The sequence below is a fragment of the Nilaparvata lugens genome, chromosome 13 (genome assembly GCF_014356525.2).
Source record: "Nilaparvata lugens isolate BPH chromosome 13, ASM1435652v1, whole genome shotgun sequence".
NCBI classification, from domain to species: domain Eukaryota; kingdom Metazoa; phylum Arthropoda; class Insecta; order Hemiptera; family Delphacidae; genus Nilaparvata; species Nilaparvata lugens.
In genome coordinates this window covers 1,393,219-1,420,801 of record NC_052516.1, presented here as the reverse complement: position 1 = coordinate 1,420,801, position 27,583 = coordinate 1,393,219, and the positions used below count along the sequence as shown (strand labels likewise).

The 27,583-nt window shown below is 34.2% G+C and overlaps 2 protein-coding genes across 2 annotated transcripts in view; both read right to left on the bottom strand.

Moving 5' to 3' along the window:
- The window catches only part of LOC120353968 (solute carrier family 2, facilitated glucose transporter member 8-like), a 28,655-nt gene extending 10,500 nt beyond the window's left edge, over nt 1-18,155 (bottom strand). The window contains exons 1-5 of the mRNA XM_039439543.1: nt 17,948-18,155; nt 8,339-8,458; nt 3,579-3,682; nt 1,944-2,233; nt 399-661 (exon numbers count right to left, since the gene is read on the bottom strand). Coding sequence (XP_039295477.1) covers nt 399-661; nt 1,944-2,233; nt 3,579-3,682; nt 8,339-8,447 — 766 coding nt within the window. The 5' untranslated portion in view covers nt 8,448-8,458; nt 17,948-18,155. The remainder of the gene's footprint in view (nt 1-398; nt 662-1,943; nt 2,234-3,578; nt 3,683-8,338; nt 8,459-17,947) is intronic.
- Nucleotides 1-27,583, bottom strand: part of LOC111054754 (protein takeout) — a 101,964-nt gene that overhangs the window by 65,563 nt on the left and 8,818 nt on the right.

Below are 27,583 nucleotides of genomic sequence, written 5' to 3'. Positions count from 1 at the left end.
TCTCGCTTCGCTCTGTTGCTAGTTCGTCTTTTAACAATGTAGAATTAACAATTAATTAACAAAATATTTCATCTTAATTTTTTTAAATATAATTCCTTGCTTGATAAAATATCATTGATTATTTTAAATGGGAATGAACAGTTAATATTACATTAATAAACCTGTATCAGCTACCATCTACAGAAGGCATTGACAAGAAAGATTACTTTTTTCCTATATTTCTCTAATGCCATTATAACGTCACTATATATCTGTACCCTACTCTTTCTGTACACAGATATAATGATAATGCCATCAGCTGATTAACAGTGAAATGCGCGAGTTCGTGGCGCATAAGTCTGTACGTTCCTTCAGATGATACGCAGATCATTGTTAATAATATCACAATGTTAACTCACCTCCCTTGGTACGCTCGTTGACGAACCTCTCAATGTCATCCAGCTCCCTTTCAAGGTCATGCGACTCATGCATCGGTCTCAGCTGTTTAAGGGCTTCACCTGCAGCCTGCCTGTCCCTTCGACGCCTGAGCAGGTAGTAGGGTGATTCGGGGGCCCTCAGCAGCAGTAGGGCCGATAGAATTGCGGGTAGGGCCGAAATGAGGGCCAGCTGGCGGTAGGTGAGAACTTGCCCCAGAACAAACTCGGTTGCGGCTCCTAGGCGTCTGTGGAGAAAATATCTAATTTTAAAAATTTATATTTTTGAGACTTGGAGCGGAAGTTAATGGTTAGGATAGTTCTCAAAAAAGGCAAGAAGAAGCAGAGGACGATGTAGAAGAAGAAGAAGAGAAGAAGAAGAAGAAGAAGAAGAAGAAGACAGGAGGAGGAGGAAAATAAGAAGGTGATGATGAATAAGGTTGAGAAGGAAGAAGATGATGATGATGATGATGGATGAGATGGAGGAGAAAGAAGAGGGAGAATTGTGAGAGCTGGGAGGAGGAAGTGTATTAATAGTATCATACGTCACATGGATGGGAAGGGGCCTTTCGCAGGCGAGAATGATGTTTCTAGTCGAGGCGTTAGCCGAGACTAGAATTCCATTTGAGCACTGCAAATAACATTCACGTCCAAGTAAAGTACACTATTTTTTGTCATAATAATCCAAAGAAGAATAATTGAGAAATAGAAAACATTACCTGCTTGTGCTGAAGTTACTACATGCATTCTATGAACATAACCTAGTTTACAAATTCCGAGTCAGTAATTTTGTTGACAAAACTTCGACCTGGAGTGCTGAAGGTGGTTTTTTGTAGCAGTTTTGCTGTTCTAGGAAACTAGGAAACATACTAGACTGTAAAGAAAACATATGGTTTCATTACGGTAGAGTGTGCTGTAATGAGAATCATATGTTTATTTGTTCTGCAAACAGCTGTTTACCGGCTTGATTTCATGCATGAGAAACAGCTGAGATTGAATGACTATGACAAAAAAATGGGAGGAGTAGGTGAAGGAGGAGAAGGATAAGGAGAGTAAGATGTTGATGAATTATGAGTAGAAGGAAGAAGAAGAAGGTGATGATGAATGTGGAAGAGGGGAAAGAGGAAGATGAGGAAGATGAGGAAGATGAGGAAGAGGAAGAGCTGGAAGGGTAGAAAGGAGGTAGGAGAAGGTTGTGAGAAAGAGGAGGGAGAGGTATAGAATGAGGAGCAAGAGAAAGAGGAGCTGGTGAAGGAGGAAGAAAAGGATGAAGAGTAAGATGTTGATGCATTATGAGTTGAAGGAAGAAGTAGAAGGTGATGATGTAAGTGGAGGTTGGGGAATAGGAGAAAAACATAAGATAAGATAAGATATTTATTGACAATTGTTACAAGGCTGTCTCCTATGGTAACATTCACAGAAAATTGACAATATAAAATTAAAATCGAACCAAACTTAAGAAATAGATGATAAAATGAAGATGAGGAGAAGGTGAAGAAGAAGGAGGAGAAAAATTGCACACTACATTACCTAGCAGCTGAGAAGAGAGTCCCCAACAACCCTCTCTGTTGCGGCTTGGCAATCTCTCCCAGATAGACAGGCACCACAGTGTAGACGACACCGGACCACATGCCCACCACAAACCAGGCCACCACCAGCTGAGTGGTGGTGTCACACAGGGCCACCACAGGCCACGCCACCACTGGCAGGATGGAGGCCACCGTCAGAGTGGTACGTCGACCCCAGTGGTCCATCAGGAAGCCGGCTGGGACTGGGCTTAGGAGGTTGCCCAGGAAGTGAAGGGTTGTCAGCCAGGAAACCTGCCAACATCGGAATTCAACTTTTTATTTCGAGAACAATAGAAGTAGGATGTTCTCAGGCAAATAGCTTACAACAATTCAGCTGGTTGAAAATGCTATTGCTATGATTCTCACTATAGTGAGGTCCACATTATAATGGCAGTGTACGATTGACAATACTGTTGCTGTCCTTTCCTATCATACAACAAAACAGATAGCACTATCTCTCCCTCGCTTTGCAATGTTGTCTATTTGCCAGAATATTTTATAATCTCTTTCGACAGTGACTGTACAAAACTGACCAAACAATTCTCAGCCGCCATTTTTTTCTTCATTTTATCAAAATACTTGAGTACACAAGTCGTATAATTGATTCAAAATGTATTTTTGAAACAATGAAATAATTCTCAAACATTACCGTATGAGAAACACAAATTATTTGAAATGAAATAGGATTTCTATTTTCCTATTATATTCAAAAGAAATTGGAATAGAATACCTACCAAATAAATCAATTTATGTTGTTTTGAAATTCAGATTGTTGTATCACAGCTTTTTAAATTAGCTGCCATTTCAGGTTTGTATAAAAATAAAAATCTGATCTCAGGTATAGAAGCAAATTTTTGAATCAAATTATGAAAAAATATATTTTCTTGATTAATCTGACATCAAATCAATTATTTTATCAAGGGAATGATAATTATTATTAGATTAAATTTAATGGGATGAATTGAGTAACAGCTGTGTACAGTCAGTGGCAAAATGGAGAGACTTTGCAATCTATCAATCTATCAATCTTTGCTCCTATCTTTCTTCACTGCCAATATAACGTGGACCTCACTATAGCGCATACTAGCCTCTTGATGCTGTCATAGAGGAAAGATGGCATGAGAAGATAACCCATGGTATGCGGAGCTTATGTTCCAAATTGCAAGCCTATTTCATGTCAACTCAAGTTGATACTGTCGACTACTGTCTATTATTACTGTTTTGTTGGGGTGAGAGTCTAAGAACGGCACAGTATGAGAGACTATCAGAGTCACATAGCTTCACGAAGAAGAAGTATTAGGACTATCAGCTTGAGTTAACAGTGAAAATTTGAACATAAACGCCCTATACCATGGCATATCTTCTTGTGCTATCTTTTCTCTGTGAGTAAGGGGTGAGTCGGTCCAGTAATCATCTTGTGAGACCGCGACTGTATGTTGTGACTCGTTTGAAAATATTGTATTCTCTCAAAATATATGTGTTCTTATTGATGGTGTAGCTAGAGTCTTCAAATTATGATAATAGGTGTTCTCTTGGGCACATGTCTGCACTCACTTACGTTCTTCAAGTACACTTTGGAGTACTCAGAACCACTAACCTGATCAGGTGTGGTAGAAACAGGGCCATGACCGGCAAGTAATAGAGGTACACTGACTGTTGGCCAGCCAGCAATCATTCCCAAGGTCACCGATTGTGCCAGTACTGAAATCAAATAAATAAAATAAATACATAACCAATGATTGACACTCAAATGAACATTGAAATAGAATCCAAATAGACAAACATTTAAATCAATCAATGATCATGTGAAAAATCAAACAGTTTGGAAACTTATTTTAAGGTACGTGCAGACTGCTTTGAATTTGATAATTCATTTTATTATCGTAAAGTGTATAATATTATGAGATGTATAACACTTTGAAATTCCTGAGAACTTTATTATTATTATAAAACGAAAACCGAATTAAATGCTGTAAATCACCCCGAAGACTTCTGCTACTGCAAAAATTGACAACAGGATAAACAGCTCTCCCAATTTCCAAATGGAAATTTCCATCTAGCTGTTTACCCGGTTGTCAATATTTGCAGTAGCAGAAGTCTTCGAGGTGAATTACAGCATTCAATTTGGTCTTTCGTTTAATATTAATAATTAATTAATTAACATTTGAATATTTGCAATATCTTAGTAATTTCCATCTGTTCCTAATAACTCTAGGAACGTTATTCCTAATCATGCTATGTAAGATACTAGCCGTCAGGCTCGCTTCGCTCGCCATATCCGTCTAGCCAGGGGGCTCCGCCCCCTGGACCCCAACTGGATCGTCCAATAATGAGATCAGCAGGCTCGCTTCGCTAGCCTGCATTTTTCATTTGAGCATTTCTATCATATGTTAGGACGATCCAGTCGGGGGTCCAGACTATACGTCTGGCTAAACGGATATGGCGAGCGAAGCGAGCCTGACGGCTAGTAATATAATATTCCCAGGAATAGCTCTGATTGAAGTAGCAGTGCCCAATCAATTTTTCCGCGATAAATGCATTTCAATCTTCAACTTGGTGCCAACCTAACAAAGTCAACTCAACTTAATGCCAATCTGACAAAATTATTAATTTAGTTACCAGTTAACAACTGTTTCGAAGCGGTACTCTCTCTAGATTATAGTTCTATATTAACATATGGTATGGCCTTATTTCAATTATAATTAAGAGAATAAGAAGAATATACATGCTAAAAGACGAACTTTAAATTTAAACCCTTAAAAACCACCCTTAGAGTTAAAATATTGCCAAAAGATTTCTTAGTGCGCCTCTAAAGGGCCAACTGAATATACCTACCAAATTTGAACGTTTTTGGTCCGGTAGATTTTTAGTTCTGCGAGTGAGTGAGTGAGTGAGTGAGTGAGTCAGTCAGTCAGTCAATCAGTGAGTGAGTGCCATTTCGCTTTTATATATATATATAGATTTCAGTGGAATATCTGTTTGGAATGATACATCAATTCATCTTGATGGGCTCAAGTTTTTCAGCTAGTTGTCTGATTAATATTAGCGTAATAACCGTTAATAGTTCCTTCTTATCTCAGTGTGCAAGCTAAGTTAATTCCACGTTGATATCTCATCAACATTAACTTAGAATCTCTGCTGCAAAATGTAACGTGTTCAAAGAGAATAATATTACCAATCAAAATGACAGGAAACTGAGATAACATTAAAAACACATTTTCACAGCACAATAATATCGAAGCTGCCTATACAAGAACTTGCTTTACTACAAAATTATTCGAAAAAGAGAAACCGGTTTCAGGTGTTATTAGAATTACTCTTGTCTTGGATTATTCGGATTGATGTTGTGAAGAATCCAGGGAAGATAAAAAATGTAAGGGAAGATAGAAGTGAAATAAGAATACAGAGGGAGAGAGTGACAAGGAGTATGGTGTCTGCATAGAATGATGTAGAAGGAGGATGTGAAGGATAAGGAAAACTTAAAAAAGAGGAGAGGAAATCAACAGAATGTGGTAGATTATTTGGAGGATTTGAAAGAAGAGTGAGAGACGATGAAAATATTGGAAGAGATGGATGAAAAGTGCGGTAGGATGGATAGGAAGATGGGATGGAATAAAAGTTTGAAAATGCCGTAAAAATAGACTGAACTAACGACTCCTTTATATCTTTCATTATTGTAACGAAAATAATAGCGAGACCCTGATGATATTCATTCATATTATATTATTAATTCATTTATATTACACTAGCAGGAAACCAGTGCTCCGCAAATGTTTATTTTAAAACTTGGCAAACTGAAAACTTGACGTGGGTAATGAAGTATTGAAGAATCGAAAATAGGCCTATAACCATCCTCGGTTAATTGAGAATCTATATGGTGTAGAGTCATGGACATTGACAGCTGCAACTGAGCGCAAACTAGAGGCATTTGAATTGTGGCTCTAGGCAAACTGAAAACTTGACGTAGGTAATGAAGTATTGAAGAATCGAAAATAGGCCTATAACCATCCTCGGTTAATTGAGAATCTATATGGTGTAGAGTCATGGACATTGACAGCTGCAACTGAGCGCAAACTAGAGGCATTTGAATTGTGGCTCTACCGGAGGATACTGAGGGTGTTATGGGTGGACCATGTCCCCAATGAAGAAATTTTAAGAAGAATGGGAAAGGGAAAAGAAATTCTCAATACTGTAGAAGCGAGGAAGCTCCAATATCTCGGACATATAATGAGAAACGGAAGCAGATACAAGCTACTCCAACTTGTATTGCAGGGCAAGGTAGAAAGTAAAAGAGGTCCTGGAAGAAGGAGAATATCGTGGCTTAGGAACCTGAGGACATGGTATGGAATGAGCACAGCACAGCTGTTCAGGGCGGCAGTCAACAGGGTCATCATAGTCACAATGGTTGCCAACATCCGCAACGGATAGGAACCAAAAGAAGAAGAAGGCTGAGTTTTTAGTTCAAAATTGAATTCCGTAGATTAAGGAAGCTTTATTCATTTGGGTAAATATTCATTTTGGGTAGTACACCTCACTCGGGCTATGCCTAGAGGTGCGCATTTTATTCTGCACTTTTCTATTAATTTTTAGTTTATGGTCATTTTATCTTTTTTATCAAATTAAATTATTTTTGTAATTATACATAAGGTAAATAATTATGTAAACAATTATTTTTTGTCATAATTTTTTTATTGATGTGCAAAATAAATAAATTTCGAATTGAATTGCTTCATTTTCGTGGAACGTATCCCTCAATTTCTATTGGTGGATACCGATTTGAACGCTATTATGACACAGAACAGCGTTGACCAATCACAGGCGAGTAGGAGGACACTCCCAATTTCAACGCAATCTTATTGGTCGATATCCGCTATGAAGATGTTCGCTTTTGAAGTCTGAGCAATCGAAACAAAGGGATATAATAACTCTCACGAATTTCAGATATGAAATATTTCAAATATTTTTAATAGTTGATGCATGAAATTTCAAATATTCTTCATGAATGAACGATTTGATTTGATTTTAATTGGAGGTAACTCATGTTTTAGTCCTGCAACACGGAAACAAAGTACTGTAGTTTAATTAGAAAATTATTATTATTAAAGTTGTTGACTAGTTTTTGAAAACAACTATTAAAAACTTCAACAAAGTTTCAGATTCTACTTCATAAGTTCTATAGTGAGTCAGTCATATATCAGACTGTCAGCATTGGTTAAATGGGATGCATTGATGTTAATTTATGTAGAATACTGACAGTAGAAAGTTGATCTCTCTCTCTCTATCGTCTAATTAACGGTAGTTTTGCATTGAAAACTGGCTCATTGACGGCAAAAACTATTATCAAGGCTGTTGTCATAGTAGCAAACATCGTCCATACACCGGCTTCTTCTTCTTCTTCTTCTTCTTCTTCTTCTTCTTCTTCTTCTTCTTCTTCTTCTTTCTTCTTCTTCTTCTTCTTCTTCAGTCTTCTTCTTCTATTTCTCCATATTCTGTTCTTAAGTAGATTGATATCCTCTGCCTTATCAAAATTGTTGTTACCCAGTTGACAAAAATCTTCTATCAAGGTTCTATCTTTGATTAGCAATAATCTAAGTTTATTATCGACTGTCGCCGATCGTTTGCAAACTGTAAAATCGACCATAATTTTTGAATAAAATGCGGAAATCTCGTTCGAACTTGAAAGTCAGTACGACTTGAAAGTTTTTGCAAATATTAATGCCACTTGCTCTCCAGGGAAAGTGGTTCAGTTTAGATGCATATTCAAGTTTTTTGAAAGTGACTTCAGTCTTTCGTTTGGATTTCTTCCAAGTAGGTTGAAAAAGAATTTCAAGCAGCTCCTATTTTTGCAAAATATTGAGAAGTTCATGTCCTTTCTCGATTGTCACTGATTGATTTATTGAGTCAAATAACTATTTATTTATTTATTAATTCATTCGATAGAGCAAACAATACAACTTCTATTAATTCATAACTCTACCTTCATTGTATTTCATCCCATTCTTCATTCATCCCATCATCATCACCCAGGCTTAAAATACTTCTAGAAAGTCGCCTTTGTAAAATAATAGAAATAGTCCAAAAAAATAAACAGACTGATCATTCAATATATTAATAAAGGCAACAATATAATTATTCTTCTTTAGCAGCAATCATTCAATTGGTAGGAAGCTTTCCATCGTTTTCTGTCCAGAGCTGTACTTTTCAGTTGAGGTTGATTATGGAGGTTCTACTTGAAGCTTTACTATGGACATTTCAGTTTCGAAGTATTTTGATTTAAATTAAACATTTTTTTGACATAAAAATCAAATTAAATTCAATTTTCTGTAAATATTTTTTGTAAAAGGATAATGTTCTTACCTGTAGCTGCTCCAACGTCAGCGGGTAGACTAAACGAGACATTCTTCTTCTTCAACTTTTTCAATGGATCCAGGAGATCACATGTCAACTTCTTCATCAAAGGCACCATCACTTGTGTTTCTGTAAAATAAGAATCTTTCTCCAATATAATTCAAAAACAATACAGAACAAGATATCGATATTGCAAGCAATCAATGTTATCAATTAATGTCAACAATCAATTCTGTTGAGGAGAGTGTTGGATAATAAGAAGGATAGATAAGAATTGAATGAAAAAGACTGAAATGAAAAAACTGAATGAAAATAATTACCACAATATCAACTTCTCAACTACACAAAAAAAAATAGATAAGAATGTATAGATCAGAAATAAGAAGGGTGATATTGAGAATTGTATAATTTATTGCTAATGATAAGAACAAATTTCTTCATCTTCAATCATTTGACAAGAATATAAATTATTCAATCCAATGAATCTCTTATAGAATCAATAGAAAAACAAAAATATTTTTAATGCTAACCGAATTTGTCATACTTGTGAAACACGAGGTGAAAATACAGGATTATTCCAGTTCCCTATCCATAGACTGACTGTTCTCGAAAAGAGACCGTATTCTTCAGGACTCAAGTGTTTTAATTGCATTCCTGAGGATATAAGGCTATGTAGCAGCTATAAGTTATGCATATCAAAGATAATTAGGACACTGGTAGAGGCTTGTCCTTATACCATTGAGGAGTGTTTTAGAGCATTCATGTGACTCGACCATTATAAAAATGACATGTTGTATGCCACTTGAGCACTGCTCAGAATTTGTGGATTCATACAACAAAAATATAATAATAATAATGGATGAATGTATCTCGTATCTATCATAATTGTTTCTCGTTCTATCTGTATGAAGCTGCTGCGTACGGTACAAACACACTCCAAACATTCGACAAAAATACAAATTATTCGATCCAATGAATCTTCAATACAATGGATGGATCTATCTCAGATCCATCATGAATTGTTCCTTGTTCTATCTGTGTGAAGGTGCGTACACACTTCTGCACTAGGAACACGCACATCTCACTTATCATCAGCTGATGCTATGCTTATTGTTTCGGTATCTAACTGGTTCTATACAAATACAGATATATCAAGAATAGCAACAGCTGATGGTGAGTGAAATGTGCGTGTTCGTGGTGCATAAGTCTGTACGCACCTTGAGGCTGGCCACTAACGACAAGACAAGTGTGTTCATATAATATGTGTATTCACAAAAGTTGTGTCATTAGCGTAAGGCTTTGAACAATGTTTTTTGAGGCTGGGTGAAGTCTCTTAGATTTTATTTTTACATTTTTTCTATGCAGATCTTTTTGAGATTGAGCTATTTTTGCATCATAAAATTTAGTAATTTTCCAGTGATTTATTTATTGTTATTGGTTGTTTATTTTATGTTAGAAGCTGCTGTTCTACGTTCGAAATCTTCCACATTAATGTATTTTTCGTTCAAAGACAAGCCCGTTCTCACATGTTCTACATACTTGTCCTGATGCTAGTGGCCAGTCTAAAGGTGCATACAGATATACGCGCTGCGAACACGCACATTTCAGTATCCATCAGCTGATGCTATTCCTAATCTGTATTTGTATAGAATTTGTTAATTCACTTTTAATCAGCTGATTATATCTGTATTTTTACAGAAACGGTAAGATACAGATATAAAAAGGTTGGCATCAGCTGATTAAAGGTGAATTGCTCATGTTCGCGGCGCGTAAATCTGTACGCACCTCTAGAATACTCGTCGAGCATTTTGGAAATAAATAAGAAGTATATTATAATATAACCAACTAAATACTAAAAGATTAGCATAGGGGAAAAATACTCATGTTCCAAGATTGAATACATTAAATATGTATCAATGTTCTTCTAGTAAACTGGAGTATCTCTGATAGTTTTTGTGAACAGTTGAGTGAGTATTAAATGGGAAGACTAAGAAATAAATTGTCAGAAACTACAATTATGTGGTTTGCACCAGAAATTTTAACCACAAAGTTTGATACCACAATTTTACACCACAAAGTTTTACATCCCAAAACCACATATTTGTGTTTTCCTACAATTTCAGTCTCTTTTTTTAATACGAATAATCACCACAATATCCTAAGTTTTTGTTCTAGTACACAAAAAACATTTCTATTTTTATCAATGAAATTGTTTAATTCACTTCCTGAGGATATAAGGCTATGTAGCAGCTATAAGTTATGCATATCAAAGATAATTAGGACACTGGTAGAGGCTTGTCCTTATACCATTGAGGAGTGTTTTAGAGCATTCATGTGACTCGACCATTATAAAAATGACATGTTGTATGCCACTTGAGCACTGCTCAGAATTTGTGGATTCATACAACAAAAATATAATAATAATAATGGATGAATGTATCTCGTATCTATCATAATTGTTTCTCGTTCTATCTGTATGAAGCTGCTGCGTACGGTACAAACACACTCCAAACATTCGACAAAAATACAAATTATTCGATCCAATGAATCTTCAATACAATGGATGGATCTATCTCAGATCCATCATGAATTGTTCCTTGTTCTATCTGTGTGAAGGTGCGTACACACTTCTGCACTAGGAACACGCACATCTCACTTATCATCAGCTGATGCTATGCTTATTGTTTCGGTATCTAACTGGTTCTATACAAATACAGATATATCAAGAATAGCAACAGCTGATGGTGAGTGAAATGTGCGTGTTCGTGGTGCATAAGTCTGTACGCACCTTGAGGCTGGCCACTAACGACAAGACAAGTGTGTTCATATAATATGTGTATTCACAAAAGTTGTGTCATTAGCGTAAGGCTTTGAACAATGTTTTTTGAGGCTGGGTGAAGTCTCTTAGATTTTATTTTTACATTTTTTCTATGCAGATCTTTTTGAGATTGAGCTATTTTTGCATCATAAAATTTAGTAATTTTCCAGTGATTTATTTATTGTTATTGGTTGTTTATTTTATGTTAGAAGCTGCTGTTCTACGTTCGAAATCTTCCACATTAATGTATTTTTCGTTCAAAGACAAGCCGTTCTCACATGTTCTACATACTTGTCCTGATGCTAGTGGCCAGTCTAAAGGTGCATACAGATATACGCGCTGCGAACACGCACATTTCAGTATCCATCAGCTGATGCTATTCCTAATCTGTATTTGTATAGAATTTGTTAATTCACTTTTAATCAGCAATTCACTTTTAATCAGCTGATTATATCTGTATTTTTACAGAAACGGTAAGATACAGATATAAAGAGGTTGGCATCAGCTGATAAGAAGTGAATTGCTCATGTTCGCGGCGCGTAAATCTGTACGCACCTCTAGAATACTCGTCGAGCATTTTGGAAACAAAGAAGTATAACTTATTATAATATAACCAACTAAATACTAAAAGATTAGCATAGGGGAAAAATACTCATGTTCCAAGATCAAATACATGAAATATGTATCAATGTTCTTCTAGTAAACTGGAGTATCTCTGATAGTTTTTGTGAACAGTTGAGTGAGTATTAAATGGGAAGACTAAGAAATAAATTGTCAGAAACTACAATTATGTGGTTTGCACCAGAAATTTTAACCACAAAGTTTGATACCACAATTTTACACCACAAAGTTTTACATCCCAAAACCACATATATGTGTTTTCCTACAATTTCTTAGTCTCTTTATTCAATATGAATAATCACCACAATATCTTAAGTTTTTGTTCTAGTACACAAAAAACATTTCTATTTTTATCAATGAAATTGTTTAATTCACTTCCTGAAGATCTTAGAAATATGGGGAACTAGCCGTCAGGCTCGCTTCACTCGCCATATCCGTCTAGCCAGGGGGCCCCCTGGACCCCCGACTGGATCGTCCAGAAATGGGATCAGCGGGCTCGCTTCGCTCGCCTGCATTTTTCATTTGAGCATGCTTCATTCCATCAGAAAGTCTAAAGTACTGAGAAAACGCAAGCTGAGAAAAACGCTGATTTTGGGCGTATCATTGATGAAATATTAAAGTCACCTCATCACAACATTTTTAGACCCTACCTGAACCTCTGTCTGAAATTTGGACATTTTCTGTCTATCACTTGATGAAAGAACTGAGAAAACGCAAAAAAAACGCTAATTTTGGGCGTATCTTTGGCGTTATTTCAAATTCCTTCTAACACAACATTATTACACCCTAGCTGAGCTTCTGTACTAAATTTGAACATTTTCTGTTCATTTGTTCTCGATAAAGCTGAGAAAGCGCTAAAAAACGCTGGAAAAATGCAGATTTTTGGCATATCTTTGGAAATTTTTCCAAATCCGTTCTTAGTGCGCCTCTAAAGAGCCAACTGAACATACCTACCAAATTTGAACGTTTTTGGTCCGGTAGATTTTTAGTTCTGCGAGTGAGTGAATCAGTCAGTCAGTCAGTGAGTGAGTGCCATTCCTCTCTTATATAATATAGACTATAGATGGAACTTTTAAAATCATATGAAACGTTTCTTAGCAGCTAACCCTTTAAACAAGATTGAAGATTTTTATACATTAGCTAGGAATATTCGGTTATAAGTTGAAAATCAGGTGACATATTATCATAGGGTACTGATAGTGTAACTTACTGATGTAATATATTTGTATTTTGTATCATGTTATTTATATTTGACACTTGTATCTGAAGACCTCAGATATTGCTGCAATAAAGATTCTATTCTATTCTATTCTATTCTATTCTATTCTATTCTATTCTATTCTATTCTATTCTATTCTATTCTATTCTATTCTATTCTATTCTATTCTATTCTATTCTATTCTATTCTATTCTATTCTATTCTATTCTATTCTATTCTATTCTATTCTATTCTATTCTATTCTATTCTATTCTTCTATTCTATTCTATTCTATTCTATTCTATTCTATTCTATTCTATTCTATTCTATTCTATTCTATTCTATTCTATTCTATTCTATTCTATTCTATCTATTCTATTCTATTCTATTCTATTCTATTCTATTCTATTCTATTCTATTCTATTCTATTCTATTCTATTCTATTCTATTCTATTCTATCTATTCTATTCTATTCTATTCTATTCTATTCTATTCTATTCTATCTATTCTATTCTATTCTATTCTATTCTATTCTATTCTATTCTATTCTATTCTATTCTATTCTATTCTATTCTATTCTATTCTATTCTATTCTATTCTATTCTATTCTATTCTATTCTATTCTATTCTATTCTATCTATTCTATTCTATTCTATTCTATTCTATTCTATTCTATTCTATCTATTCTATTCTATTCTATTCTTCTATTCTATTCTATTCTATTCTATTCTATTCTATTCTATTCTATTCTATTCTATTCTATTCTTTCTATTCTATTCTATTCTATTCTATTCTATCTATTCTATCTATTCTATTCTATTCTATTCTATTCTATTCTATTCCATTCCATTCCATTCTATTCTATTCTATCTATTCTATTCTATTCTATTCTATTCTATTCTATTCTATTCTATTCTTTCTATTCTATTCTATTCTATTCTATTCTATTCTATTCTATTCTATTCTATTCTATTCTATTCTATTCTATTCTATTCTATTCTATTCTATTCTATTCTATTCTATTCTATTCTATTCTATTCTATTCTATTCTATTCTATTCTATTCTATTCTATTCATTCTATTCTATTCTATTCTATTCTATTCTATTCTATTCTATTCTATTCTATTCTATTCTATTCTATTCTATTCTATTCAATATCAACTTCTCGACTACACAAAAAGTTGAGTAAGTTGTAAGTGGACTTGATAAAGGATGTTCATGTTCCAAAAATAAAGCATGTGTAGTTTTTTGTCTAAAACAATTAGTTGGGTGTTGCTGGCTGTTTTAAGGCCAACGTGTTTTGAGCGGAAAAATGGATAAAAATAAAATCGCAAAAGTAAACAAAAGAGACGGCTGTTCGCTAAGAATGGTCATCTTTTTTCGAATATTGCTTCAGTTAGATTCACCACAAACTGTCAGCATTCTTCATAAAAACCATCAATGCTTCCCATTCCACTAATGCTGACAGTTGAAAGTGATTCTTATTGAAGGTTTGAATTTTCAGTTTTCCTTATAAGCTGCATCATTGGATTCCGATTCAACATCTTCTGACAGTATTTAGTGAATTACACTGTAGCTGTTTTGTGCGCTCTATTCTCAATACAAAAAAGCTGGAGTTTTTGATGTTGAATTGTGCCTAACAGATGAAAAACTTGTGAGACTTGATTTGATTGGATTTTCCTTTGTGGAAACACTGAAATTCCTGTATTACGTTTTCATTAATTTCCGTAAACTTTTGCTTCAAATTCAAACTGATAAAAGGGAATGATAATGATGTATTTATTTAATTATTCAGAATTATACAACTTACAGAAGAGTACCACAGGCTTATAAGCCCAAAACGGTTCCAATTCTAATTTATACAACAGTAAAAATGTAGCTAGGTTATGTGTCACTTAACAATGTGTATAATGTATCATTATTATAATGTATAATCATAGACTAATGCCCACTTGCAGAGTCGTTCCATTTATCTATTTATTACTTTATAAAAGGCGACTTTCTAGAAGTATTTTAAGCCTAGTTGATAATGATGATGATGGGATTAATGATAATACAATGAAGGTAGAGTTAAAAAGTCACCCATAGCTAACAGAGTCATTGGTTAACAACTCGCCCATAAATAGTTATAATCATAAGTGAAAAAGATCTGTAGTATAACCATGGACTAAATAAAAATAATAGATCAGGTTATAGTGAAGTCCACGTTACTAGTAGTTCTGTGAACAGTAGACCTCACGTAGTATTCTCATCCACAAGTACCTGATTGAAACCAAAGACCTTAAAGATGCATAGACTCACATGCAGCGCTAGTGTCGTACTTGGAATTGAAATCCGCCATTGAGGGGGCAACCCAAAAGATTATTACATACCAATGCCACCAATGCCTTTGTGATCTATAGTATTACAAATAAATAATAATATAATATCTCGTGCTAAAATACCCCAATGGCGGCCTTCAATTTCAAGTAAGATCTATCATTGGGAAGGCATAGGCATTGTGGGTCTATATCTCTTTAAGGTCTTTGAAACTATAGACCTTATGGAAATACATCAATAGACTGGCTTCTCCACACATCTGTGTAATCACTTGGCAGCTGATTTATGATGAATAATTCTATAGTCTAATTTTTTACTCTTATATTGGCGTATGAAGGAGGCTCCTTTTTCCTTTTATATTATCCTTCAAATGCAAAATTTCCAAAAACCTTGTATATACATCGACGCGCAATCAAAAAAGGAACATACCTGTCAAATTTCATGAAAATCTATTACCGCGTTTCGCCGTAAATGCGTAACATATAAACATTCAAACATTTAAACATTAAGAGATTTAAACATTTAAAACATTAATGCCAAACCGTCGACTTGAATCTTAGACCTCGCTTCGCTCGGTCAATAATGACAGTGTTTCATTAGCAATGGTATCTCTAACCTTGTCTATCATTTAACAAAGCGGATCTCTTTTCGCTCAGCTCTGTTGCCAGATCGGCTTTTAACTATGTAGAATTAATAATTAATTAACAAAATATTTTATCTCAATTACGAAATTACTGAATAATATAATTTCTTGCTGAATAAAATATAATTGATTATTTTAAACTAGAATGAACAGTTAATATTACATCAATAAAACTGTATCAGCGACCGTCAAGAAGGCATTGACAAGACAGTGAGGATCGGCAACGTTGTTCTCCTATCTTTCTCCACTGCCATTATATATGGACCTCAACAAAGATCTGTATAGATCAAACAGGTTAGATCTGTGGTGTATCTAACAAGGATGAGAACATAAACCTCAAAAATGCTTATAAGGGCTTCAACACTTTCAAAGAGTGGTAAAATGTTAGCATCAATTATTTGCGATGATGTTTTAGTCTCTTGAATCAAATAAAATGTCTTTTTTTTTAAATTGGGGAGATGAAGTGATAAAGAGACTAACAAATACAAGCAGGAGAATTGAATTGGATAGAAGTCATCAATAACTTTGAGAAGAACTCAAAGTGAACAACTATACAGACACTCTGAAAACGAATTCCTAATATTAATTCAGTATTCTGTACATGTCAAAGCCCAAGTCTTTCATTTATTTATAGTATGGATGAACGGCATATTATGTAATTAATGAGATGAAGAATATTTATGACTAGCTTACCCGGCGAACTTCGTCAATGTATCTCATGTCACACATGTGACTTTATTTGGTGAATCATGAAATTTATCTAACAATCAATATTTTCATTCACATCTCAATACAGACTTCCTATGTGCTTAGTCATGCAGCATTTATTACTCCGAAACATATTCTTTTCAATCAATTGGTAGTAATATCTTAGAGAAACAATAGCATGAGTAGATATCCCATGGTATAGGGCGTTTATATCGCAACTTTTACTGTTATCTCGAGCTGATAGTCCACGTAGTTCTTTCCTGTGAAGCTTTATGACGCTGGTAGTCTCTCATATTGTTCCGTTCATACACTTGTACCCGGTCAAAACAGTAAAGGTCGACAATAATCGGCTTGAGATAACAGTAAAAGTTGCGACATAAACGTCCTATACCATGGGATATCTACTTACGCTATTGTTTCTCTATGGTAATATCTATCAGTACAGTCAAGTGTTGAAATAACAAAATAGATAGGTTGAATCAGTGTTTCAAAGATGAATTTAATGTTTTCGTAGTTGTTATAGATGGTCCAGGAAATATGCGATGTACGATGAATTACACAGAATTCCATATTCTTTCTATCTTCCATTTTAGGATGAATATAAGCTAAGATAAATTCGGAAAAAATAATTTAGTCTGTCATTCTTCAGTAATTAATGAATGCAATATTAACAACGCTATTTCATGAGATGAATTTTTTTTTTCCAACATTTTCCAGTTTCTCACTGATAGGGGAGTGATAATTATTTGTATAGGTCTTCGAAGGAACGATTATCTACAGCTGGTACCAATCAACTACACTAACTTCAACTCCAAACTACCATTCTAATACCAGTACAAATTCATTCAAATACCATTCAAATACCCGTTCTAATACCAGTACACAATTTATCACAGGGTGACGTGTTTATTGTACAGTTGGTAACTTTAGATGCTAAATCATAGGTAGCCGCTCGGCCGAAGATTTCGAAAACATAGGTCTGTAAATTGGATTAATAAATTATTATTATTAGCCCCTCTATTAACATTTCTGGTCAGAAACCATCACCAGTCTTCCCACAACTTATTCCCAAAGTTTCATGCCGTTCTATCAAGTAGTTTTCGAGTCTATAGGGAACAAAGAAAGAAAGAAAGAAAGAAAGAAACAAACAAACAAACAAACAAACAAACAACAAACAAACAAACATACAAACACACATACAGACATTCATTTATATATATATATATATATATATATATATATAGATTAATTTGAAGATATTGATCCAAGCTGACATGGTGAATTTAAAAATAATTGTAAAATACACTCACATTTTGGAAACTTACTGCACTCCAATAATGCTCGAGTTTTCTATGCATAGTACTGTTTATTACTCATTGCATTTCATTCACTGTTCCTCACGAAAATAAAATAAATAGAACTCGTAGTACAAAACCAAACACAATCCACAGGCACAAATAACACAATCTATTAATAATGCACTGGTAGAATTATCCATGAAGGTTTTGATTGAAATTTCTATCAAACAGTATCAACTTTCACAGTGTTCCCCAAAAGCTATCTTCGAAGATCACTCACGCTATCTCTCTTCTAAGGCAGATTTTATATGGTGCTTCCTACATGAGAAGAGAACAAGAAATCAATTATTGCATTGAATATTTCAAATAAGTCATAGGAAGTACATCAAAAAGAATCAAAAGATTAAAATAAAAATCACGAGACACTTGAAATTATTCAGTAGTAACTCCAACTAATGATTTGTTTTAAAGCCTCAATGATTGTAGAAGACAATCAGTGACAACTGAAAAGATGGGGTTACATCAATAGGTTTTTGAAACTCCAAAGAGATTTTTATTATATGTGGACCTTAATTATTCAAGGCATTAAGGCTGTGCAAAGGCTAAAAATAAACTTTTTACTCATGATATTTTTCAAAGTTTTTCGATTTGTATATATATCATCAAGTTATCAAAATGAAGAAGATTTCTCAGGAAAATATTTTTTTTCCGATAATTACTTTTTGAGATATGAGCGTCTAAAGTTAAAAATTTTGGGACAGAACATTTCAAATTCGGTACTAGATAAATCCATGCAATTTAGAGGATGGATTCTTCATGGTATTGTTGATCTAGTAAAACAACAATTTTCTAAGAATATCAATTTTTGAAGAAGTTATTCAATTTATCAAAAATAACTCAACTGAAAGTTATTTTTAGTGAACTGAATAACTATCTTAAAAATTTATATTTTCAGAAACTTTATGTTTTACTAGATCAACAATACCATGAAAAATCTATCCTCTAAAACTCATGGATTTACCTTTCACCGAATTTGAAATGTTCTGTTCGAAAAATTTTAAATTAGGTGCTCATATCTCGAAAAGGAATGATCGGTAAAAAACTTATTTCTTGAGAAAACTTTTTCATTTTGATAGCTTGATGATATACAAATCAAAAAACTTTGAAAAATATCACGAATAAAAGTTCATTTTTAGCCTTTGCACAGCCTTAAAAGATTGACAATCCTGACTAATTCTATAATATTATAAATATTTTTTTTCAAATCACTGGTAATACAAATTTGGATAAAACTTAGTGAATTACAAGAACAAAAAACTGTTGGGAATTGATTACTATTTATATAATATTCCAGCAGTTAGTCAATTGCAATTTCCAATAAAAATCTTCTCATTGATGGGGAAAATAGGTTTTCCAGAAAAAAAAAACAGAAACAGCTATAGAATCTTTTCAAGTTAATCAGTTGACCACTTCTTGGGATTCTCAGGTAAAATTATATGAGAACTAGTGAAAATCGATTTCTTAAAACACACATCCCCAAGTGGAACAACACAAAATGTTGTTCAAACTGAAATAACTCACAAAATGCATCAATGAGTACTAGTGAAGAATCGAATTCCCCAAACAAATAACTGTAAAGAACGAGCAACGAATTGAATCGTCATGAAAAACAACTGAAATTTCGATGAAAACTTGAAATATTGAAGGTAACACTAATTATTCGAATCACAAATCAAACCAAACCAGAAATTTCGATGAAAACTTGAAATATCGAAGGTGACACTAATTATTCAAATCACAAATCAAATCAAACAAGGAGAAACCGCGGAACAAACACAAAACTCCTCGAGATACGAACTGAGTTGCTCTCTACACGGCACTGAGAGTCTTGCAACTGAGAGTCAGATGTGAGAGAGACTCTGAGAGACCGAACTCAGAGAGACTCTCAAAGTCTAGACTCAGAAAAACTCGCGGAGTAACCTGTTCCACGCATACAGCATCTGCAACTCTGCAACTCTGTTGGAAACTCTTCCTTGGGTCTCAGGGCTCGAATATTTTCAGCTCCTAAGTTGGCAATGATTAAAATTGTTCAACTTGCTTCATTCATGCTATGGTGATGTTCACTTTAAACTATTTAGTATTGATTGCATGAGAAGCATTTAGCTGTATTAGATATGACAGAAATAATCTTTACTAAAATTGATTGATTGATTCTTTATCACAAATGACAATGTATTGCCAGGTGTTGCAAGACCCATTGCATACTAACACTACATTATAATGGAAAAAATGAACAATTAACATAATATTCAGAACAGAAAATAAATATGTAGATGAGAGTACATAACTTTTAGAAACAAAGAGTAGAACCTATTTGTTTACAGAATAGAAATGATAATACACATGAAATTCTATCAATACTAAGTAAATAAAATAACACAAATTTTCTTAGTATTTAATCTTGATTAAATTTATTAATTTAGTATTTGATTGGATGAGAAGCAATTGAGCTGTATCAGATATGACAGAAATAACCCCTACTAAGATTAGTATTTAATCTTGATTAAATTTAGTCTTTGATTAAATGAAAATCATTGAGCTGTATCAGATATGACAGAAATAATCTTTATATAAATAATATTTCTTCACTTTATGTCTCAATTGACACATCAGTGACAGTTTAAGATGTCCGGTACAGTGAGTATAATATTCTCATAAATTCATATATGTCTATTCACAGTGACAGTGAACAGTGAGACTACAATTCGCATAAGTTCAAATGAGACTATTCATACTTGCTAGGACGTGCTGAGTGGGAACAGTCCAATCAGAACTAATATAAATTATTTTTTCACTATGTCGGTCACTTTGACTGTCACTGATATCATGGAATCCAGTTTCAGTGCTATTAATGAGGAATGCTGACTGATTAAAATAAATCTTGATATACAAAACAGAACGTGTGGATTGTTCTAGTTGGTTAACATAATAGTTTCAAAGTATAAGCTGATAATTTCATACAAATTCAGTTTGAACCGTCTTCAAGTTATTAATTACAGTAGTTGTTTATCTTGATTACTTTATATCTACATTAAATACCAGCAGTTTTCAAGTCCATAGTACAGTTGCTAGAGCTGATTACACACATAAAATTATTTGTATAATTAATATTAAACGAAAATCCCAATTCAATCACCCCCAAGGAATCTGCTACTGCAAAATATTGACAACAGGGTAAACAGCTAGATAGAAATTCGATGAGCGTTACTATACAAAAATTAATTGTCAGCCCGAGAATCGAACCCATTACCAGCTCCTAATTTCCGGTCAGGAATGCTTACCCTTACACCAAACTCTGGATAGCAGCGCTCATTTTATACAAAGCCATTTTTTTTTATTTTCAACTGTAGAATTATTCGAAATTCATTAATCTACTTATTAATAATTCCATTTAAACATAATAAATTATTGAATCTCTGCATACAGTTATCGAATTTCTAAACCGTTGGTATACATGCTCACCTTTATTACAAGCACATTCTCTTAGTGCAAGTTTCATGTTTATGGTTAGTACAGTCGGCTAACCTGGTCTGATTGCAAATTAGGTTTCACGGCTGCAATGTTGGCAATGAACTTGACTGTGTCAAGTTGGCCAACCTGATTGCATGCTAAATTCCGGAACTCTCCAGACAAGTTTGAAAAAATGTGGCGTTTTTTGTAATTGCCCCTTGGCGAGTTTTGTAACTGTGTTTGTTGTAGGATTAGGATTTTTTCAATAATTGGTATCTTGTATTGAAGAGGTGGAAAATAAGGTGGAGATTTTTAATAGAGTGATTATAATTGGGAGGGCAAAAACAGAAATATGTAGAGGAAATAGAGGAAATACTGTAGGGTATAGTGAGGTCCACGATATAATCGCAGTATTTGATCAACATTGATGTTGCTATCCTTGTCTATCATCCTTGTATCATCTTTGTATCATCTTCGTATAGTGAGGTCCACGTTATAATGACAGTATTAACATTAGTGTTGCTATCCTTGTCTATCATGCCACAAAGCAAAAGCGCTATCCTTCTCTAGAATGAACTATTACATCAGACTTACTGGTATCAGCTATCCTCTAGCTGAATACTGTACTGGCAAGGCGAATCGGAACGATGTTCTCCTATCTTTCTCCACTGTCATTATAAGGTGGATCCCACTATGAAGAAAAATAAATTGACTGTAATAAATGATAATGAATAAATATGGAAGAGATATTGATTGTAAAAGAATTGAAAATAAATCTAAGAATTTATTCCAATACAATGATTTGTGAAGAAGACAAAGACAGAAGCATGGAGGAAGAGAGAGAGAGGAGACTAAGGAAATGGGTAGAGAAAATTATATTGGAGATGAAGAAAAGTGGTTCTTCTAGCAGAATTTGACCAAAACTGAATTGAGAAAGTAATTGGAGCAGAAGGAGAAGAGGATATGAATGGAAAGAGGCAAGGAAGAATGGAGTAAAACAGTAAAAAAGATAGATTGATGTATGTAGGAAGAAGAATTGATTGATTGATTGATTGATTGAGTACCTTATTTATGTAGATTACAATATATACTGGCTTATACACTTATATACAATAGCTTACAATACAGCAAAATTATAGATGAATTTACATAATATAGACTAAGAAAATAATTATTGAACTGTATATGATATGAAAAAGCAGTTTGTAATATAATAACTATAGATAATAATCATATTGTTATGCATCCACATAAATTGGCGGAGCTCTGGACATATCAATGTCCATTCTTCGGAAAGAATATTAAAAATATCCTCCCCACTAAATATTTATTGTATAAAAAGAATGATGGATAGGAGAAAGTAAAAGAAGTAGAAAGAGGATGATATGAATGGATAGAGCCAAGGAAGAAGGAAGTGGAATGTGGAATAAGACATAATGATCTGAGATGGGAAAAAGAATGATGATGAAGGAGAATGAGAGGTACGAAGAAAAGATAAGGAGTAGGAGAATGAGTTAGAGGATTATAATTTTAATTTAATCATTTTATAAAAAATATTTAATATGATAGAGCTTCGAGAGAAAGAGTTTGATGACACAGCAGGAATAATTGGAAGACAAGAGAATGAGGTTTATAGAGAAAGAATAAGTTGACAAACATATCGAGGAAGGATTGGAAGAGAAACTGGAATAGAAGAGAAAGAGATTGGAAGACAAAGGTGGAGTGAAAAGAAGAAGAGATGGTACATTGGGGATGAAAATGTGTTTGAGAGAGATACACACAGTACAGAATGAGCTAATAAATGAAGAAGTTGAATCTGAATAGAATAATAAGACGGAAAGACAGCAAGAAAAATAGAGACTAAACTTAACTGAAATAATAATTTCTGAGACTAGAAAAATAATTATAAGGTCTAGTAGAAGAACTGGAGGTAGTGAAGAATACTTAACATAGGATGAGGAAGTGGGAGAAGAAGAAATTGTGATAACAAGAATGAACAAGCAGTGAGAAGCGAGAGAAAGGATTATTATAAGGAATGAAGGAGAGAATATACAAAGAATACTAAGAATAGGATGTGGAAGTGTGGAGAAGAAGGAACAGAGATGAGAAGAAAGAACGAGAAGTAGAAGATCAAAGAGGAGTATAAGAAATGAAGGAGAAAACATAGAGGAAGAGTGAGAGAGAGTGATTAGAATTTGATGCAGATAGAAGAAGAGTGAGTGAAGAGAAACGGAAACCTGAGAGATATAATTAGAGCAATTATAGAGGTCCAGATGTACCTCAAAAACTGGATGTACTTGTTAATGATCTTGAAGAGTTAAACTTGACCATTTTAGGGGACACGCGTGTCCCCCTTTGCAATTTTCTGGTCAACTTGCAACTTTCCAGTCAACTAGCAGCTTTCTGGTAAATTTGCAACTTTCTGGTCAGCTTGCGTCTTAATTTTCAGCTTGCAACTTACTGGCCAGCTTGCAACTTTCTAGTTAACTTGCAGCTTTCTGGTCAACTTGCAGTGTTGTGGTCAACTTGCAGCGTTGTGGTCAACTTGCAACTTTCTGGTCAACTTGCAACGTTGTGGTCAACTTGCAACTTTCTGCCTGCAACGTTCCACATTCCTTATGCAAATTAACTTTCAATTACCTATTGAAGTGTCCACATTCCTTATGAAAATTAGCTTTCATTAACTGACAACACATGTGGCATCCCCTACAAATATGTTGGCTAAAGTTGGAACTTGCTTTATTATTATATTATGGAAATTCGCTTCAAATTACTATAATCCATGATAATTATCAAAGAATAATTGATGGGTTAACATGCGTGACCCCTTTTTGAGACTTTTGGTTAAAGCTGTAACTTACGTTTCACATTCTTGATATACTTTCGCTTTCAATTAATAATCGATGCTTTCAGATTCAGATACATGTAAACTCTATAAAGTACCATAGAATAGTAATTAATCTGTTAGCATGTGTGACCCCTTTTGGGACATTATGTTAAAGTTGTAACTAACGTTTCAAATTCGTGTTACACATTCGCTTTCAATTAATTGTTTGTTTCAAATACATGTGAACTCTTTGAATTATGGTATTCATCTACTTGCACAAAATACAATCAATAAATTCACGTGAATGATGAACTTTTATTCATTGAACAAAATTAGTGATGGGCTGATTGATTTCACATAGAACATTAGTAAGATAAAAGGCTAGTGAATATTATCATAGAGAAACAATAGCGTGAGTAGATATCCCATGGTATAGGGCGTTTATGTCGCAACTTTTACTGTTATCTCAAGCCCATAGTCCACGTATTTCTTTCCCAAAAAGCTGTGTGACGCGGTAGTCTCTCATATTTGCCGTTCATATACTCTCACCCGACCAAAACAAAAAAATCTACAATAATCAATAGTAATCGACTTGAGATAACAGTAAAAGTTGCGACATAAACGCCCTATACCATGGGATATCTACTCAAGCTATTGTTTCGCTATGATATTATTCACGCTTCAACTGTGATTGTAGCGTGACTGATGTTATTGGAAAAGACATTTATCTTAAAGTGACAGGCAACATTGAAACTTTTAATCTGATGTTATTGGAAAAGACAATTGACTCAACTATAGTGAGATCCACGTTATAATGAAAGTATTTGATCAACATTGGTGTTGCTATCCTTGTCTTTCATTCGACAGAGCAGATAGCGCTATCCCTTTCTAGCTCTGCAACGCTGCCAGGTGTTGCGGATCGTTTTTCAATAATGTAGAAAAATTATTGATTGACAAAATATTTGGACTAAATTTATAATTCAATCGATATAAATATAGGCTATTTTCTTGATGAATAAAATTAAATTTATCGATCATTTCAAACAAGAAAAAACTAAGGTCGTTTGCACAATATCAGTTTAAACTAAATTCCATCTTAAACTGGATTAAATCCATATCAAGTCTCGTTCATTATAATGTGGGTCATTTTTAGTTTAAGCCATCAGCTGATTGAATTCAGTTTAAGCTTTGACTGTGCAAACGGCCCTTATTATTAAGAACGATGCGTACTGGTATCATCTATCCTCTATAGAAGGCAGTGGCAAGGCGGAGAATCGGCAACACTGTTCTCCTATCTTTCTCCTCTGCCTCAAAATGCCTTTTCCTATAAGGTGGACCACACTATAGTATAGATGGAAGAAATCTGTTATATTTTGTTAAGTTAATGGTTACGCCAAACGTCTGCTAAACAAGAAAGATGCTTCGAGTTATTGACCGAGCGAAGTGAGGTCTAAGATTCAAGTCGACGGTTTGGCATTTCTCTTAATATTCAAATGTTTGTATGTAATGTTTGTATTAAGGCGAAACGCGGTAATAGATTTTCATGAAATTTGACAGGTATGTTCCTTTTTTAATTGCGCGTCGACGTATTTAAAAAAGGTTTTTGGAAATTTTGCATTTCAAGGATAATATAGAAGGAAAAAGGAGCCTCCTTCATACGCCAATATTAGAGTAAAAATCATACTATAGAATTATTCATCATAAATCAGCTGTCGAGTGGATTATAAATTGCATGCCATGACGCATGCAATTCAATATCTCAATTTAACTTGGTAAAAAATCAGCAGCTATAGACTATAAATTGCATGCCTCATTGAATGCAATTTTTATGCACTATTAGAATAATTGGATGCAAAGGACTAGGAAAGCTTGTATGGGCGCCTAGATGTCTTCTGGTTTTCTCGCTCTAAATTCCGGAAAGCGTAATAATTATGATAATTAAATCTTGTGTAAGCATGATCTGATCAAATAAATAGTTGGTGTATCAGTTGGTGCTTTTTTGAACAATACAAATTGCCAGAATATGACAAAAGGAGACATCTTTGGGGAAACCCGTTGTCTCCAGTGTGAATAAATTAAGGAACTATTGACTGCGTGCAATAGCGCATGCAATTAATAACTAAAATAACATTGTCTCTCGAACTTTCTCTGCTTTGAACTTGGGCTGTCCTGTTGACAGTATGTCTTGAAGGAGATTAGCTTTTGATGTTAGAATTTTTGATACACCAACTCCAACAGCCATTAGCCGTTTTCACACCGATATCTCGTTGACACGACAAAAAGACAGGATTTACTCTGATGAACAGTATAAGAGGAGGCTGTGGTTTATAACTGCGCGATGTCTACTGTTCACAGAACTACTAGCTATAGAGTGTAGAATAGGCCAGGAGAATTTGAAACGTCGTAGAAGATTTGAATAATAGCATAGATAAACTATAGCGTAAGTAGATATCCCATGGTATAGGGCATTGATGTCGCAACTTTTACTGTTATCTCAAGCCGATTATTATCGATTACTGTCGGATTTTACTGTTTTGTTGGGGTGAGAGAGTATAAACGGCACAGTATGAGAGACTACGAGCGTCACACAGCTTCTCGGGAAAGAACTACGTGGACTATCGGCTTGAGATAACAGTAAAAGTTGCGACATTAATGCCCTATACCATGGGATATCTACTTACGCTATTGTTTATCTATGCTATTATTCAAATCTTCTACGACGTTTGAAATTGAGATAAAAGTTGTGACATTAATGCCCTATACCATGGGATTGAGACTCATGCATGAGACTCATGCTTTTGTTTATCAATGATAATAGTAAGAAGAATATAGCAGAAATAAACATTCAAGAACTGTACAAAGAATATGCTTATAATCGTGCATCATAGGAATGTTAGACGTTTGTATACAGTGCCTACGCTAAAATTGTTTATTTCCAACTGATGTTTCCAAACCAGATTCACATAAAACTATATTGGCATACACTTCAAACTTTCAGCATCTCGTATAAATAGCATCAATGCTTCTCATTTAACTGATACTGACGGTTTCAGATGAATCTCACTGTATAGAACTGGTAGAGTTCCATTCGCGTTCTTGTACATTGAACTTGACAATTAGATGCATGTAAAAGTAGTTACGTTGAAAAAATGCAGTCTCCAGCTTCGAATCAAGGTAGTCAGGCCTTTCAAACAGGAATTGATACGGTATTTGGCATTGCTTGGATTCGTTCCAAAATGACAGTATTGGAAGAATGGGGAGCAATTGTTTCATTTATGAGGATTGCTGACTGTGAGTAAATCTCGTTTTAG